The sequence below is a fragment of the Drosophila sechellia genome, chromosome 2L (genome assembly GCF_004382195.2).
Source record: "Drosophila sechellia strain sech25 chromosome 2L, ASM438219v1, whole genome shotgun sequence".
NCBI classification, from domain to species: domain Eukaryota; kingdom Metazoa; phylum Arthropoda; class Insecta; order Diptera; family Drosophilidae; genus Drosophila; species Drosophila sechellia.
In genome coordinates this window covers 3,234,397-3,250,957 of record NC_045949.1, presented here as the reverse complement: position 1 = coordinate 3,250,957, position 16,561 = coordinate 3,234,397, and the positions used below count along the sequence as shown (strand labels likewise).

General features: G+C 43.4%; 3 protein-coding genes across 3 annotated transcripts; 1 reads left to right on the top strand and 2 right to left on the bottom strand.

Moving 5' to 3' along the window:
* The first annotated feature begins 177 nt into the window (after nucleotides 1–177).
* On the top strand, nucleotides 178–2,739 carry LOC6613228 (fidgetin-like protein 1). Its single transcript, XM_002037669.2, has 8 exons — nucleotides 178–353; nucleotides 418–862; nucleotides 1,003–1,145; nucleotides 1,206–1,300; nucleotides 1,367–1,656; nucleotides 1,768–2,187; nucleotides 2,419–2,555; nucleotides 2,648–2,739. The coding sequence occupies exons 1-7, from the start codon at nucleotides 295–297 to the stop codon at nucleotides 2,536–2,538; spliced, it is 1,572 nt and encodes a 523-aa protein (XP_002037705.1). The 5' UTR covers nucleotides 178–294; the 3' UTR covers nucleotides 2,539–2,555; nucleotides 2,648–2,739.
* LOC6613227 (platelet-derived growth factor receptor beta) lies at nucleotides 2,602–16,159 on the bottom strand. Its single transcript, XM_002037668.2, has 15 exons — nucleotides 15,412–16,159; nucleotides 6,429–6,690; nucleotides 6,175–6,277; nucleotides 5,786–6,028; nucleotides 5,537–5,720; nucleotides 4,982–5,214; nucleotides 4,866–4,906; nucleotides 4,652–4,806; nucleotides 4,554–4,593; nucleotides 4,333–4,498; nucleotides 4,120–4,274; nucleotides 3,813–4,044; nucleotides 3,623–3,749; nucleotides 3,459–3,564; nucleotides 2,602–3,364 (listed from the first exon to the last, which is right to left on the bottom strand). Exons 2-15 carry the CDS (start codon nucleotides 6,651–6,653, stop codon nucleotides 3,005–3,007), a joined length of 2,370 nt encoding a protein of 789 aa, XP_002037704.1. The 5' UTR covers nucleotides 6,654–6,690; nucleotides 15,412–16,159; the 3' UTR covers nucleotides 2,602–3,004.
* LOC6613226 (facilitated trehalose transporter Tret1) lies at nucleotides 8,462–11,027 on the bottom strand. The gene is made up of 5 exons (XM_032713993.1): nucleotides 10,718–11,027; nucleotides 10,214–10,446; nucleotides 10,017–10,147; nucleotides 9,168–9,520; nucleotides 8,462–9,113 (listed from the first exon to the last, which is right to left on the bottom strand). The coding sequence occupies exons 1-5, from the start codon at nucleotides 10,788–10,790 to the stop codon at nucleotides 8,494–8,496; spliced, it is 1,410 nt and encodes a 469-aa protein (XP_032569884.1). The 5' UTR covers nucleotides 10,791–11,027; the 3' UTR covers nucleotides 8,462–8,493.
* Nucleotides 16,160–16,561: the final 402 nt, after the last annotated feature.

Sequence of the window (16,561 nt, the reverse complement as noted above, 5' to 3'; positions counted from 1 at the left end):
GTAGAATATACTTAACGAGCAAAAATAACCAAATAAATAAACTTAATATCTAAATTAATTTTGAACTCGATAACCACGACACATGTGATAACGATGTGCTTAAAATGTGATTAACGATTGGAAAACAAGGAAGGAAAACAAACAAGTGGAAACATGCTGTAAGGGTATATCGATAACGATACCAGCGATCATGATTGAAACTTGGCTAAACAGATGATTGCTGTATTTGCCGGGAGTTTTACTTTTTAATTTTGTTCAGAAACTAAAGCGTTTAATTATTCTAATTGCTATAAAATGAGCGACGAACAGAGTTCGTGGCGCTCCAAGCTGCTTCTCATATGCCAGCAAACCAGGTAGGTTTAATTTCCCATATTATTCTTACCTGAAATCCTAAAGGACTCACATGTCTCACTTCAGATCCAGCAGCGAGTCCACTCAGTTTGCTGCGCTGAAGGATCACCATGCCAGGCTGCAGGCTTGCGAAAGCACGGAGAAGGCGATGAAGGAGCGCTGCCAGGAAAAAATAACTATGAGTCGCAGGACGAGAAGAGCGATTAACCATGCAGATTACTTGTTCGAGATGCCCCATAACTCAGTTTTTGAGCCAGAGTGTAGGGGCTTCTACGAGAGCTGCCAGCAAACAGAGATGGCCTCCAGTGACCTGCAGGCTCCGCCGGTGGAGGTTTCAATCACTTACCCGGACCAGCAGCCCCTTAAGGTCAGACCGGAGGGGCAGCTCCCGGAGTCAAGGATTAATTCCACAAAGAAGATAGATGCGCAAAAGTACCCGTCGGAGAGCTCATCCCAAAGCGGCTTTGGCTTTCGCACTGCCCGGGAGCAACTAATCCTGGACGAATTAAAGGTTTGTTTCAGGCGAGATGGACGTTTCGGACGAAGGGGATTCTGAAGAGCTAGAATACATTTTCCCAGAACTGAGAGCATTTCATAACTTGCACTTTAAAGCGTTTCAATCTCTATGGGCTTTATTTTCCAATATTTCAGAAAAATAATCGACAGGCGACAAGCGAAGTGGATGCAGTCCCAACCGGCATGATGAACTTCAGGAAAAAAACGCTGGGTGGCAAGCGAACTGTGAGCTCGAACTTCGTGTCGCCCGTGGCACAAAAGGAGAATTCCACTAGCTCGTGAGAAAAGTGCAATAATTCACAGGCCTAGCATATTTCATTGTATCCAATTCCCTACAGACGGAGCAGCAGCATACCACCCGCATTGGCCCACTTGGATTCCAAGATGGTTGAGCACATTCTTGGCGAAAGCATGCACGATTTCAAGCCTGTCGGTATGGTAGTAATTAAACAGGGTCCCTTACCGTTCCGTTCATAAAATACCTGTTCACCGATTTCAGCTTGGGAAGATATTGCCGGTCTGGAATCTGCAAAATCCACATTCCTGGAAGCCATTATCATGCCACTCCGGCGGCCTGACTTGTTCACTGGAGTGCGCTGTCCACCACGAGGCGTTCTCCTGTTTGGGCCACCTGGCACAGGCAAGACTCTCATTGCCAAGAGCATCGCTTCCCAGGCAAAGGCAAAGTTCTTTAGCATTAATCCGTCCAGCCTGACCTCAAAGTGGGTCGGCGATGCCGAGAAGCTGGTGAAGACACTGTTTGCCGTGGCCGCTGCACATCAACCGGCTGTAGGTGAAACATGGCAATAGCATTTCATCCTCTTTGAACCTTAATTAAGCTGATAGATTTTGCAAGATAACTTTACAAAACTGAATTGCAATTTTTGTTATGCATTTCAGATAATATTCATAGACGAGGTCGATTCCCTGCTGTCCAAACGTTCTGGGAACGAAAACGAGAGCACTCTGCGCCTGAAGAACGAGTTTCTAATTCACTTGGACGGTGCCGCTAGTAATGAGGAAATCCGAGTGCTGGTAATAGGAGCCACCAACCGACCGCAGGAGCTGGATGAGGCTGTGCGCCGCCGATTTGTAAGGCGTCTGTACGTTCCCTTACCCACGAGGGAGGCGCGTCAGAAAATCATAGAGAAGTTAATTCGTCAGGTGAAGCACAACCTAGATGTTGTGCAAGTAACCGAGCTGGCTGAGCTTACCGATGGCTATTCTGGAGCGGATGTGGATACGCTTTGCCGCTATGCATCCATGGCGCCACTTCGCTCATTGACACCTGACCAAATGGAGGTCATAGAAACGCATCAGGTATGCATTGTTGTTTACTAGCTTGTAAATTATGCCGTGCACTAATCGCTCAAAATTGAATACAAAGAAAGTACCTGGACCGTGCTAAGAACTTTTCAGGCGGAATAAGGATACTCATTAAATTCCGTGAATCTGCACATCCAATAACAAAATTACCGCTTCGTTGAGCCCAAACGACGTTAAATAGTGGGAATATTTACGCCTTGTTTATTATTGTTCCGTTTTTTTTAGCTGCCTGCCGTAACTATGGCTGATTTCAAGCAGGCTTTGCGGGTTATATCTAAAAGCGTTTCTGCGGAGGACTGCAAACAATTTGAGGCCTGGAATGAAATATACGGCGTCCGGCATTAAAAACAAACACAGCAACGGTAATCTTTTGAATTTTATTAATACTCTGATGTAACGCATAAACGCTTAATAAGACTAATTTCAATATATTTCCATCGTTTAAAACTCACAGCACATCAAAATTACGTTCGTATACGGATTGTGACAGACTGTGAAGTCCGTTTAATGTCCTTAACTACCTTAATGTGTACACAGCTTGGGAAACTTCGCACGTCAAGTTAATCCGACACTGTGCCGACAATCTAAAGCCTACTGACTAAACACTAACTCAAGTTGTACTTATTTCAAACTTAGTTCCGGCACATTTTAAACTCTGCATTATGCACACACAGACGAGAGATATTTGTACAATTCGGATAATCGTATAACAATTAACGAATAAGGACGTTGGGGGCAGCGTTCCATAATTAGCAACTAACGATTAAGGACGTAGAAACTATTTCCTCAGCAGGAGGAGGTCTACGCGATCTTATTCCCTATTTTCACTGATCGGCGGAAAGACGTAATCATCACTCAGACTGTTGATGTCCACGTAGGTAGTCTTTGGACTGAGCACCTTGTACAGGGCGTCGAAGGTGGGTCGCTCCTCGGGCTCCTCAAGCCAGCACTGCAGCATGATGGTGTACACCTGCGGGGTGCAGATCTCCGGTCGCTCGAGGCGGTTTCCCGCCATCAGGAATGGGATCAGCTCGCTGTTGCTGATCGTCGGATATGGCGAGGCGCCCAGGGTACCGATCTCCCAGAGCACTACGCCATAGGCCCAGATGTCGCTCTTGCTGGAATAAACATTTTCGCGAATCGCCTCAATGGACAACCAGCGAAGAGGGAGCTAAGCGAAGAGATAAACAAAGTGAGTCCTGAACCATTTATTTTATATTCTTACGTTGAGGATATACCTAAAATAATGTATCTAACTAGCTTACCTTTCGCGTCCTTGTGTTCGTATAAATTCCGTGCCTGGAAAGGCCGAAATCTGAAATTTTAAGGGTCTTATTGCTGTCAATAAGCACGTTGCGTGCAGCCAAGTCGCTTTAAAAGGGAAAAGAAGTTATAACCGTTTCACAGAGTTGCTGGTAGTGGGTCTTACCGGTGCGTTATTTCCTGCTCTTCCAGGAAACGCATCCCATTGGCAATTTGCAGGGCGAAATTGTGCAGTTCCTTGTTGTCCAATATGTACTCGAATGCATCTTCGTCCTCGACAATGGTGTAAGTGGCTGAAATTAGAGTCTCATTCACTAACTTTGCCCGACTAGTTACTCCCAGTGCTCCCAGCTTACTTTCGGCACAGGAGGGATGAGGCTGCCGAATGCCATTCATGTGAGCACTAGAGTCCTCCTGTGGCATTTCGATTGTCTGGCTGGACGCTTTCAATTCGATGTAGTTTACGCTTTGTGACTTGGGCGAGGACGTGCTGTTGGTCCTGGTCGTAATCGGTCTGCAGGAAGTGTAATTGGCATTTCTGTTCCTCAGTTTGCTGGCCTCCTGACGCACAGTTCGCAAATAGCTTAGCTAGAGGGAAAACAAAGTCAGTTTTCATTGTTTGTTATGATTTTGAATGTATGAATATCACATCATCCAAATTACCAGGTTTCCCTTGTTTACGTATTCCATTATCATCAGGTATGGCGGCTTAATGGTACAGCAGCCCAGAAAAGAGACCACATTGTGGTGAGTGCCCACACCCTTGAGCATCTCGATCTCTGCCAGGTACTCAGCTACTTCATCCGCCTTCGGATTGGCTAAAAAGAAAAGTTTTCGCTCTGGATTCATCCAATTGAACTTTCGACTTTTGCTCACGTTTCAGTTGCTTCACTGCCACGATGGTGGTGCCCCTCATCCGGCGCAAGTTGATGGCAGTGGCCTCGTGCACCTGGCCAAAGGCTCCCTCTCCCAACATCCTGCCAATCTGGATGGCCGAGTGGGGAACCTCGAAAATGTCTGCCAGTCCCAGGACCTGTGACTTCTGAATGGATAGTTGCGGCTAGAATTTAGTTTTTTAAGACTTTCTAGTGACTTACCTCCACATATTTGTCAACATAGTTGACATTGTCCTCCATCCTGAAATGAAGATGTACGTCTAGTAACAGCTCCATTAAGCACACTTTCCAATACTTACTGAATGGCGGATGTGGCGAAGGTCTGGATGTAGATCTGCTCCTGCTTGCGCAGCTTGGCCGTTGTTCTGCCTCTTCGGCGACGAAGGTGGAGCATAATCAGGCCAGCTAGGATAATGGCAATCAGCATGGCGCTCATCACAATTATGGAGTTGCTCTGGACAGGAAACAATAGGGAATATTCGGAGCGTATACGGACATTTAATCCTGGCTTACCACACTATCGCCTTCAGTTAGCAGCACAGGATTCGCAGGCACTTTTCATTAAAAAATGAAAAGAAAATTAACATTTTGGGTAAAGAAAATTACCTTCCGGTGTGCAATTCACTCACCTGGCACCTTGGTTACACTGCGTGGACCCTCGCAGCCCGTAGGATCGATAATCACAGCCTGCAAACTGAGGGAAGCCTTCTCCTTGAGTTGCGTGCCCAGTCCCAACTTCATGACGCCCTCGAATCCCTTGGGAGTTGCCCTGAAGTTCAGTTCGCTGAGTTTGTAGACGCGGGTCATCAGATGCTTCAATACCCCGCCCCAGGGAAGCGAGGGGTTTGTCTCCTCATTGATTCTGTAATTTCAATGTTATTAGCTTAGTTATAGCTATTATTATTTTACGCCTTAATCTCTTTGGTTAGGAGTACATTTTTCAGGATTCTATTGAAATGTAAACAAAAGTGATGTATTGATATGTTGTTGCAATTTGCATAGAATTGATTGACTGATTATGTCTACTTTGAAATCATGTAAAATTTAAAATTTAATTTTCGAGCTTCAGTGGAAAACGTCATTGCATTTAACACAGTAATTTCAATTACCCGTGTTAATTGGGATTATGATGAGTCCATTTTGGAGCGCCCTTAACTAAATAACACCCCGCTGCGATTACTCACTTCAGCTGCATTTTATAAGTCCTCAATGTCTCGTGCAGATGGGAGTCCTGTTCCTTGCGCAACAGCTCGCTGGCCAGAATCGAGAGATTGATGCTGATGGTCTCGTTGCTAAGCATTTTGGCCACGGCCAGGACTTTCGGCGGGGTGGGCGCCAGTTGGCAGGAGCACTTGCCCTCCAAGCACTCTGTTGGGATTACGGATAGAAGTCATCACAAGGAAGGAACTCACACCCTTAAGGAGGGAACTCACGTGGAATGTAGACGCGAGCAGATCTTCTGACCATCGCGTTGGATGTCTCCACAATGACCTGGTACTGGCAGCCGAACATGTAGTTGCAGTCCACGGACTCCACGTTCAGGTTGGGATTAACGGGCAGGTTGACGAAGTGGGTCTCCGAAGACACATTCTTCTCTTTGATTCCGTACTCGCTGCACGGCGCATCCGGACAACGACTGTTGTTCACCGCGCTTACAAGGACATTGTACGAAGTGCCTAGAAACAACAAGTCCCGGGATTAGAAAGAATTACTTATGTTTTCACCATATTTGGGGTACCAGTATTTAAATAGCACACCTAAAAGCTTTTGGTACTGACAGGCTACTCACTAAACACAAGTAGCATTAAGGACATACACTCACCTTCTGGCAAATTATCCTGCCATCGCACCTGTAGGCGTGGTATTTTCTCCATGTAGAGCGTGACATTTGTGGTCAGCTCTGTGATTTCCCCATCAGGATTGGGCTAAAAAATTGTACAAATTTAGAAATAGTAGTTCCCAGCTGCAGCAACTTAATAGTACAGTTGGTAATTCTAAATACTCGGTCGGAATAAATCTCTTAAGGTGATTTGAATAATATTCTTTGACATGTCTGAACCCTTCAGGTGTACTCACGTTTAGACGCATCCTGGTTAAGGGTTCCAGGCCTATAGGGTCCGGCAAGCCGGTAACATAGCGATGCGACTCCATCTGCTTAGGCTCCTTTTCCGAGCTCCGAACCAGGGATATCAGTGTGGGATTGGTGGCGTTTTCCCTGGTAACCTGGCCAACGGCATTGCGTGCTAGCACCAGCAGGAGAATCAGCACAATCCTAATCGGAACGTTGTTCGAATGATGCATTCTGCTGGCCAAGTTTCCACATAGTTAATGGCGTTCACTGCAACAGAAAGGAAAACTAAGTTATCTATTTGTGCTCTTTTCATGGGATTACATGTGCTTTTCCCCCTCACAAACACGTTTCTAAATGCCGTGAAAAGGACCTACTCCATTTAGAAACCAGCGATTGCAAAATCCTTTCGGTTTTTGAGTCGCTCTCTATAAAAAAATTATAATTAAGTGGACTAACAAAACCATTCACTGGATACATGATTCATTTTCCCCCTAATTAATCGATTTGTGATGACACACGCGATCCATGTGGCGCTTATTTTTTACGCACAACGCGACCTTTGCCATGTTATCCTCCCACGAACTCCGAAATGCGCACACAAATTAGGTTACCTAATACCTCTGTAAACAGGAATGGAAAGTGCACAGGTGGGGTGATGGAGCTAAACAAATGGATCCAAATTAGGGTCGTATACATTAAATTTTTTCGTTGAAATTAACTTTTTAGAACGGCAAGAACTACTTGAAATTGCGTTATAATTATACCCACAATGCGAAACCAAACTAATTATACAGAGTTTTTCCGCCGGCCAAATGTTTCACCAGTAACTGCCTCTAGTTCTAAGCAAAATAGCAGCTGAAAAGTAAGAATAATGCTGAAAATAGTCGACGGCACTTAGAAAAGGTTGTTTACTAAACAGCAAAAAGCGATACCTTTTCAGGTGATTGGACGTTAAGGGAGCACGTGCACCCACTTCCTTATCAATAACCATTTTGCCCATAAACAGCGATATGTAAACCCCTTTTCGCTGGACAAGTGACATTTAAGGGACCGGACAATTGGAAAAGTTTACAAGTTGACCGCTGCTTCCATTTCCAGATGGTTTTCAACTAATATCGATTTTCTCGAATGCATACATTTCACAATATATGCTGGACTTTTGTAAAAATGTTAGGGGTGTTAAAACTGTGCTAATTTAAAAAGAGTTAAAGCTTAAATTTCATAAATTTTTAAGGTATTTTATTCATGGTCTTTTCAAAGAAACCTATTTCTAAAATTATTCGATTCGTATAAATGGAAAATATTTAACAATTCACCAATTATAGATTTATGTTGATAGAACTTAAATACATACTTTGATCCCATTCCGGAATATCTATGAATTCTTTCCCCCTTCGTTTCTACAATCATAAATAACGAATCAACTGCTATCGCTGATCCCATCGGTAGACAATCGCAATCGTGGTGATTCAGAAGCTTCTTGATATTTATGACTCTTCTTAATGTTGGAAAGCAACGACCTACTCCAAGATAACTTGGATCTGAAATTTGGAAAAAAAGTGGACTAAAATACATCGAGTTCACTTAAACTCGCACAAACTTAAAAACAGGAATGCCTTTATTAAGAATTGCAGCACATGGACTAAATTAAGTTTGAGCTTACTGAGAACTATGTTTTCTCTTCGAGTTAAGCTCCTTAATTGATGGGATGCTTGTTTAAAGGATACGACGAAAATTAAATAAATATCTTAACCGCCATTCAAAGTTTTGGTCTTGTTGATGGAAGAGCTTTTAAAATTCCAAAGATTTCCATAGCACTTGCACATGTTCCACTCATCCGACGCTGGAGGGGATTATGTCGAGTGCTGATGAATAAAAGCGCCAACGAGCCTGTTGACAGGTGGCTAGTGTGGGGGTCATAAATCAAGCCCTGTCTGCTCCGCTACTTTATTGGGTGCTTCTCCCGCGGCTTCTGTTTCCAACCCGTGCTTTGTTTTGGTTTAATACCCTCCCAGTCCAGACAAAAACGCAATCCACATACATACTATCTGCACTTTATTCCGCGCGGAATTAGTCATACATGGAGCGACCCTTGGTCTCCTCTAGGCAGACCACCACGTAGAAGAGGCAAGTGACGCTAACGGCGCCACAGAACCACATGGTGGCCGCCAGGCCCAGGTGGAACATCATCAGCGGGAAGGTCTTCAGCGAGGCGAAGGCGAAGAAACTAAGGCAGCCCAGACAGAAGCTGGTGGCCACCGCGCGGATTTTCTGCGGCAGGATCTCCACCAAAACCACCATCGACACCGAGATAACGCCCACGTTGGCAATGAAGATGATGAAGGCCATCAGGGTGACGGGCAGCCAGGCGGAGAAGGCCGACAGGTCCGCCTTCTGCTCCTCCACATAGAAGGCGTACAGTCCAAAGGCGGACGTTCCGATGCCACTGCCTGCACAGGACACTATCAGCAGGATCTTGCGCCCATAACGATCCACCAAATATATGCTGGCCAGTGTTCCCAGGATCTGCACCGCTCCAATAATAATGGTGTTCGTATTAGGATCCAACTGAGTGTGCACGACATCAAAGATGTTGGACATGTAGTTATTGAAGGCGAAGGTGCCCGTGAAGATGTTGGCTACCATCAAAACTAATCCCGTGGCCAGGGCTTTCAAGGAGCGCTTGGTGACTGCAAGGATGTGGATCTAAGTATGCTTTCGAGTGTGTTCGGAAAACCTCTTACGTAAATCGGAAATTGAGAGGCCGTTGTCGTCAGAGTCCTTGTTCTGCTGCTTGATGGCCAGCCGCATCTCGTCCAACTGCTTCTGAAAAGCTCGCTCCTCCTCCTTGGAAACATTGGGTCCGTCGCAACGGCGATAGTACCTCAGTGACTTCTCGGCCTCCTCCTCGCGCTTCCACCTGATTAACTGCTGCGGTGGCTCCGGGTATCGCGTTGCCAGGAACACGTACAGCACGGGCAGTCCCACGACGGCACAGGGTATCACGTGATAGGCGATGTGCGAGGACACCACGAAGCCCACCATTATGCCCGTGTTCATGGTAAGCGTAAAAAAGGAGCATAGGCGACCGCGAATGCTGGTGGGTTTTATGAAAAAATCTATTTGTCAAAATTCAATTTAGATATATTCCATAGACCCTTTGAATCCAGACGAACCCAAAGGTGTTCAGCTGAAGATTACTTTTTTTGTCGTCAAAAATGTTAGCATAGAACTATGCAAAAGCCAGGTTTATGTGAAGTTGCTATGCGAAAATTAATATTTTCACTTGCCACGTTTGCCTGTCCATGTCATGGTATTATAAAAAGCGTCCAAAAATGTAAGCTCTTATTTGATCAAACATACAACCAAGCTATCTTTCCATCATCCAAGGACAATGGCAATGCATACAAAAACTGGCTTACATGATATTACGTATACGACGTGTTGGACAGCAGAGACAAGGAACAATGGTTTTGGTATAGTACAAAAAAGTCAGAACTCTATTGTCTGCCTTGGCACTGGATATCTTTTAAAAATTCCTCCTTTTCATGACACTTTTCTAACGCAAATGCAATATTTTCACTTTCACTCACCTATTGTCGGCGATTTCGCCAATGAAGATGGGTAAGACGACAAACATGCCGCCACCAGTTAGGCCGGCACACACCCTGGCCACATAGAGCCACTCGATGCTCTGGGCGAAGTAGAACAGGAACCAAATGCACTTCGGTATGCAAGGGAGAACCACATGAGATGCTAGTTACCATCGAAAAAGTTCGCGAAAACTCACCGTGTGCGGCACTGCGAGGGCGTAAATCGACACTTTCCGGCCAAAGCGGTTCATCAGATAGGAAAACGAGAAGTTTCCGCTAATGCCACCGATGCTAATGACTGCTCCCAGCCAGGAGGCCTCGTTCACGTCAATGTAGAAGGAGAGTGGCGTCTCCTGGGGGGAGAGCAGCTTCGGCAGCATGGGCGACAGCCAGCCCAGGGCGATGCCATGGCAGAAGGTTATCAGGGTGGCTACAAGAACATTCAGATCAGCTTATGACATCATCATCTCTGGAGGGCGAATCGACAGCTCAAGTGCCTCATTTGCATAGGCACACACGTGAAATTGGAAACTTAATTTTCACCCGTCAACTTTGTGTCGACTTTGGGGACACTTGGTTGCCATGGCCGCCGCAAATCGCATTTAAGAAAAGGTCTTTGTCCACAACCTGACATGGATATGGATTCAAAACTTTCCACTTCCCAGTTGAGCTGTAAATCCGTCTTATCTTCATTAATATACCACTCAAAGAGACCAGCAGTTGGCGGCGGTACTGCCACTGGAAGATGCCCGATTTGAATATGCTGATCAGCATTCTGGCGGGAGTCCGTGCGATTTAATTTAATTATCCTATGACTTATAACGTCTACGGCTAAATCCTTGAATCTCGTATATCACAGTTGGAGACCCTCGGTGTAAAGAAGGTCCTAGGTTGCCTTAAAGCACTTGCGTGTAAACTTCCTGCTTAAATGTCCTTTTTCCATGTGTCCTTGGTTGTTCCGCGTTGACTTCAACGGAGTAGCTTTACTACGAAAATGGCTTGTGAAATAGGCAGCGATGCCGCCTTTATACCGAATCCATATCTAAATCTGTGGGTAAACATCTACTATTTCATCTAAGAAACTGCCAACGATTACGCAGTTTGGGAGTCCGGAGGCAGCCGCAGATTACGGGATCCGTCAAACCGCTTGTCTAGATGGGTGGTACCCGCTGCCCAGAGCTGTTGCTCCGTAATCTCGGCACACATCAGTAAATCTTCCGGATTCGCTTGGCGTCTGTCTGCCCTTCTGTTTGTATCCCAAGTTCACGATGTGTTGATTCGCTTCAGTTGTGACGATTCAGTTGTAGTTATGTTCCGTGGATTCTGCAGCAGATTCCCTGACCTACGCGCATCTATTTGCACTCCAAACACCATTTGCGCGTTCAAATAACAAAACACGCGCACTTTTAAGGCGTCACTCAATGTACAAGAGAGTAACACTATTACGATAAGCAAACACGACGGGGTGACACTGTTATTATATGCAAACACACACGTGGCAACACTTTTCTGCCGCAAAGAAGAACAGTTCGCGAAGGTAATTTCAACACATGCTGAGATGAATTAATTTACAATAGTAGAGAACATATGTATGTGGGTTTCGATTTGACCTGACCAAGGTGAATTTATTGACACTCGTAATAACACTTATACATATAGTTTTAAAAATGGAATGAAGCCCGAAGCTTGTTGCTTATTTGCAGACAATTGCAATGGAATTTAAATGACTTTTACAAAAATACTAAAATGTTTGAGCATAAAGCAGAATGTAATGCAAATATATAAACAAATAAATTCAGCTTGCCCACAAAAGGGAAAAAACAAATTGAGAAAATACATATAACATTGCTATGATTTTTGGAAATAACGACCATGATAACGCACTGCATTTTGTGTAGATAAGAATCGATTGACTGGTTCCATTTTATTGCCTTGATGATTTAGTATGGACTTTGATTTGTCAACAACCCCTGATTGTGGCTGATTTCCTCCAGTGTTCACTTATAAGAGATATTGTTTAGTTAACACTGAGTGTAGCCTTAAGAAGTTCATTTTAACATATTCGAATCCATTATCGCAATGGTCCTTTATGATCAGGCTCAATGGTTTTTCAAAATCACATCCACTTTGGCCGAGTGACCAGCACTTTTTTGTATGCACTCATATCCATTGGGGCTTCAACTGCTCCCACATTTCAGGCATGACGCATTTAAACCATTTTGGGGCGGTAAACACGGTCCAGATAATGGCTTGTCGGAAGAGTTTAAAACGTTTTGTTCATATAGTGTGATAAGTGCAAAGAACACGGCAATCAATGAGAGGAAGGTGGTTGGGCGAAAAACATACTTATATACGCAGAATTTTCAGATATTGTTAGCCTTAAATAAAGCGTGCTGATATGGCTATCAGCCTTTCAACGTGAGGTAGGTGCCCTGATTTCGATTCTGTCTAACCACCTGACTTTTAAAGCCCGGCAGAGGTGAGGACGGCGAGACCAAGTCGTGGGATACTCGTAAATTAAATGCCCTGTATTTTAATCAACTGATTAGCTTGCAGCCACTAAGTGCCAGCCACTGCCAACATAACTTACTATTTACTAGATTTCTTAAGAGAATGGGAAAATCATTCTATATCCATATACATATGTTCCTGTTCTCGTGTTCTCGTGAGGATCGGGGCTTCAATACTTTTGCTTTCCATATGCTGTGTTCGGGGGTGCTAAATGAAAAATATACAACTGTCAAGGGGAACGACTTTAAGCCCTTATCTACCACCACTGCTGTTTTTTCCACCTGTAGAAATTCGCTGCTCTTGGGTTTTGGGCTCGCTTCGAATTTTGGTCGCGTCATTGCGGGTTTTTTTTTTTTTTTTTTTTTTTTTTTTTTGTTTCTAATCGTTATCGCCCACTCGATTTATTGATAAGTTCAATTTGTATTCCATTTCACGGCAACTTGAACAATTTGTTTTGGTTTGCCGGTTACGATGGGAAAAAGTACACACAGCTTTCGACGGCCACAGGCCAAAAACTAAAATTTGTCTGTTGCCGAGGCCACAGTGTGCACATATGACAGTATTAGCGCCTTGCAAAAATATTGTGTTTGATATGAGGTTCATAAAGTAAGTAATGTACAACTAATTTGGGGCTTCGTTGGCTATTTCTGCGCAGACTTTGGAAGATAAGCAACCTTAAGTGCCCCAAAGTGGTCTTTAAACCGCGGATGAATGTGCGCTGGCCACCAAACTGGTGAGGTCCAGTGTCCATAAATGTGTCCATAAAACACGAGTTGGAAAATCACCCTAATTGCCGATGTATATCAGCCATATTTGCATACACCCGAACCACTCGAATTTTGGCTCACAACTTTCCAATGGTCAATTGGTCAGGGCTTAGGTCAAATGCATAACTACTAAGGTACTTAGATCCACATTGATTTGCCAGTGTTGGACTCATACATAATTCACCGTCAGAAAAGCAAATTCCGAATTTAATTGCTTTCCTTATGGCCTTTATCTGTGTCCTAGTGTTGTAAAGTTTCTTAAAACCATATTGCCAGTGTTAGGATGATTCATAATTCATATTCAGAAATGCTAAAGTCCCTTAGTAATTGCTGCTATTTATGGCTTTAATCTAAGCCGGACTATTGATAGAACTTGGTTGTAATATGCCTGATTTTAGTTTTGGCTTTTAGGCAGAGTAATTAGTGTTTAATCATTCAGCAGCAAAACGAGCGCTCTGCTCCCAACGTTTGTGTGAGTTTCGTCGTCCCTGGAACTGTTTGCTATACGCGGGAGCCTTTTAAAGCTTTCAATGCCTGGGTCCAATGGCAACTACTCGCAAAATAATTGATGAGATACTGCGACGAGTGGCGTTATATACATACAAGCATTGTAGTGTGTTTGTGAGATAGTACACGAAATACACACGAAGTGAAAACAATTTGACAATAACAAAAAATCAGAGAGAAAACTCGACTATGACGCTAGCAAACATCTGTGTGAATTGCGATTTATCAGGACGGAGTTATTTTGGAAATCACTATGGTTTCTTTTCAACATATGGACATATGCTTGGCAGATCAAAAAACTAAAAGAAAACTAAAAAACGAAGGTTACACTTAAATTATGAACAGCAGTACTAAGGTTTGAATATTACTTTAAAGTTTGGAACTTTCATAAATTAACGCCATTGTTTCGGGAAAACCATTTTATGTTTACTCAACTTTGCCGTTTAGTTGAACAAAGTTTTTATTTCGGACTCAAGGCTCTTTGATTTCGCTTACATTTCTGCTTTCGGAAATTAAAAGGAATTTCGGATTAAAAGGTTTGGGGGACTTAATTTGTACTTTGCGCACATAAACGTTGTTTGAGCTTTGATGAAATCAGTTACAAACGCACTCGAATGGTTGAGGCCAAATAGTTTTAGGCTCCTGAAAAAGCATTCCTCAAAGGCGAAATCAACCTAAAAAGTTAAAAAATTGAGGGTTCGGGGAATTAGACTGATGAAATCCGGCTAATTGTTCACTTCCAAGCAATGGGCCCAGAAATGTCGCTGTTTAGTCTTTGCCATTATTTATCAATAGGGGCGCGTGTTTAAGTATATTAATTGGGGCTACTTAATCATGTGCAGGGCATATAGCATATATATATATATATATATATATTGATACTGTACTTGTGTTGTTGCTACCGCCTTTGTTGACCATGCTCTCAATAATAAATAACATGCTTTTAAGCTGCAATAAAACGCCGGGGAGAGAGAACCCCTGCCAGGTGCGAGCATGCTAGAGCAGTGTGATAATTTTCAGTTCAATAATTAGTGGAGTAACTGGCCTGACAGAATATAGTATGTACATAATATATAGCGCCTATATACGACGCACAATCACAAATGCTGGGCGAAAATGGCAACACATTGCTTATCACTTAAAGTGGCCGCTACCGCGCCAAAAAAAAGAATTGCAAGCCAAAAATCGAAATCGAAAATAACCATGGCACAATCTAATAAAAAATGAAACACCCCCTACCCCACATCCAACCCCCCGCCACCCAGCACGCACAGAATATCGAAAGGGGAGAAGAGCAATTTTGGTGTCCCCAAACGGGGCGTGGCATGGGGCAATTACCTGGGTGAGAAATCAACGCCCCATCTAGATTGATCGGAGTCAACTAGAATATCAATTACGCAGTTTGCGCCGCAATTGGAGCGATCATCAATAACGAACGATAAAAGTAATGCACTGAACATGAGAAATTACTAGGGGAGTTCCGAGAAATTCCGCGGGCTTTTGTGCCACCCGAAAAAGCGAGGGTTTCTTCGCTATCTAATCAAGAACTTTGAAGGCTCAAGCCCAGGAACCCAACTCAATCAAGTGGGATTCTTCTGCTTTGGACTCACCATTTGCGATTCACTCTGCGCTCGAGTCTCCTCCGAATTTGTTGACTTTTCAGCTGATGGCCTCGCGGGCAATAATTTTAAGTTTTCAAGTTTTTGTTTACACCCAACACTCTTACGGGCTCTTTGTTTTTCCCCCGACCACTGGCCGGTAAACATTCACTCGTCGAATTTGTAAATTTTCTTTTAGAAATAAAAGAAACAAACACTGGGTGGTTTTCGGGGGCGGGAATGGATATTCCAACACTCGGCACTTATGCGGAATATTTGCAAAATAATTATATTTCCGCTCGTCCGTTTACGCTTTTATTCATATATATTTCACAAACAATTTCCACTTTTTGTTTACTCTTGGATATTTATTTTTAATCCTACTTGATTTGCATTATTTAGGATTTCCTTCACTCTTTCATCATAATTAACGGGTCACTCCCTTTATGCATATGATTTGCATTGTAATTTATTCCATTTTCGTTTCCGCTTCTTTCGCGCGGAACACCGAACGCACTTTGCACAAACTTGCACTAAAAATATTATGCATCAATTTAAATTTCCTCCTTCCATTCACATTACCTGTTGTGCAGGCATAATTAAATCACTCAATTCAATTTTGAATTTCCACTGAGTTCCGCGCCAAATTCCGTTCGCAGACGATCAATCGAAATTCAACCGGTAGGTGGGAAAAGTTACGTAGCCGACGCGGAGTCCGGGACAAGTTGAAGCAACAAGCGTTTTTGGCCGAATGATAACAATTGCCGACTGCCAACCTTTGCGTTTGCATTTACTGCGAGCTTTTACGCAAAAGCTCTACTGCACGCATTGTTTTTCGGGCGTGAGAGGCGTGGGATTGGTACAGTCGGCGCCTGATAAATGGGAAATTGAGGTTAATCCAAAAGAACAGGGAGCAATCTTCATAAAAATATTTTCTAATTTTTAGTAAGCACTGTAGACTGCAGTAGAAATATTCCTGAATATTTTAAAGTCTTATTCTTAAATTCAGCATGTTCAGTTAATAGATAGATAGAATATATAGTTAATCGATTAGAGAGAATCAGAAAAGCTATTTTATATTAACTAAAAACTTTTAAATGGTCAAAACTCTTTTCTTTTTCCTACAACATGAAAATAAATTTTCCCGCCATTGGGTGTAACT

What these genes read in the sequence shown, in the direction of transcription:
- LOC6613227 (XM_002037668.2), bottom strand. Translation starts at nt 6,653, where the DNA reads ATGCATCATTCGAACAACGTTCCGATTAGGATTGTGCTGATTCTCCTG. An exon ending in GCAGGATAATTTGCCAGAAG is followed by an intron (nt 6,029 to 6,174) that starts GTGAGTGTATGT and finishes TGTTGTTTCTAG; the next exon opens with GCACTTCGTACAATGTCCTT. An exon ending in ACTTATAAAATGCAGCTGAA is followed by an intron (nt 5,215 to 5,536) that starts GTGAGTAATCGC and finishes TTGAAATTACAG; the next exon opens with AATCAATGAGGAGACAAACC.
- LOC6613226 (XM_032713993.1), bottom strand. Translation starts at nt 10,790, where the DNA reads ATGCTGATCAGCATATTCAAATCGGGCATCTTCCAGTGGCAGTACCGC. An exon ending in CCCTCGCAGTGCCGCACACG is followed by an intron (nt 10,148 to 10,213) that starts GTGAGTTTTCGC and finishes TGCATACCGAAG; the next exon opens with TGCATTTGGTTCCTGTTCTA. An exon ending in GGCGAAATCGCCGACAATAG is followed by an intron (nt 9,521 to 10,016) that starts GTGAGTGAAAGT and finishes AAAACCCACCAG; the next exon opens with CATTCGCGGTCGCCTATGCT.
- LOC6613228 (XM_002037669.2), top strand. Translation starts at nt 295, where the DNA reads ATGAGCGACGAACAGAGTTCGTGGCGCTCCAAGCTGCTTCTCATATGC. An exon ending in GCACGATTTCAAGCCTGTCG is followed by an intron (nt 1,301 to 1,366) that starts GTATGGTAGTAA and finishes CACCGATTTCAG; the next exon opens with CTTGGGAAGATATTGCCGGT. An exon ending in AGGTCATAGAAACGCATCAG is followed by an intron (nt 2,188 to 2,418) that starts GTATGCATTGTT and finishes CGTTTTTTTTAG; the next exon opens with CTGCCTGCCGTAACTATGGC.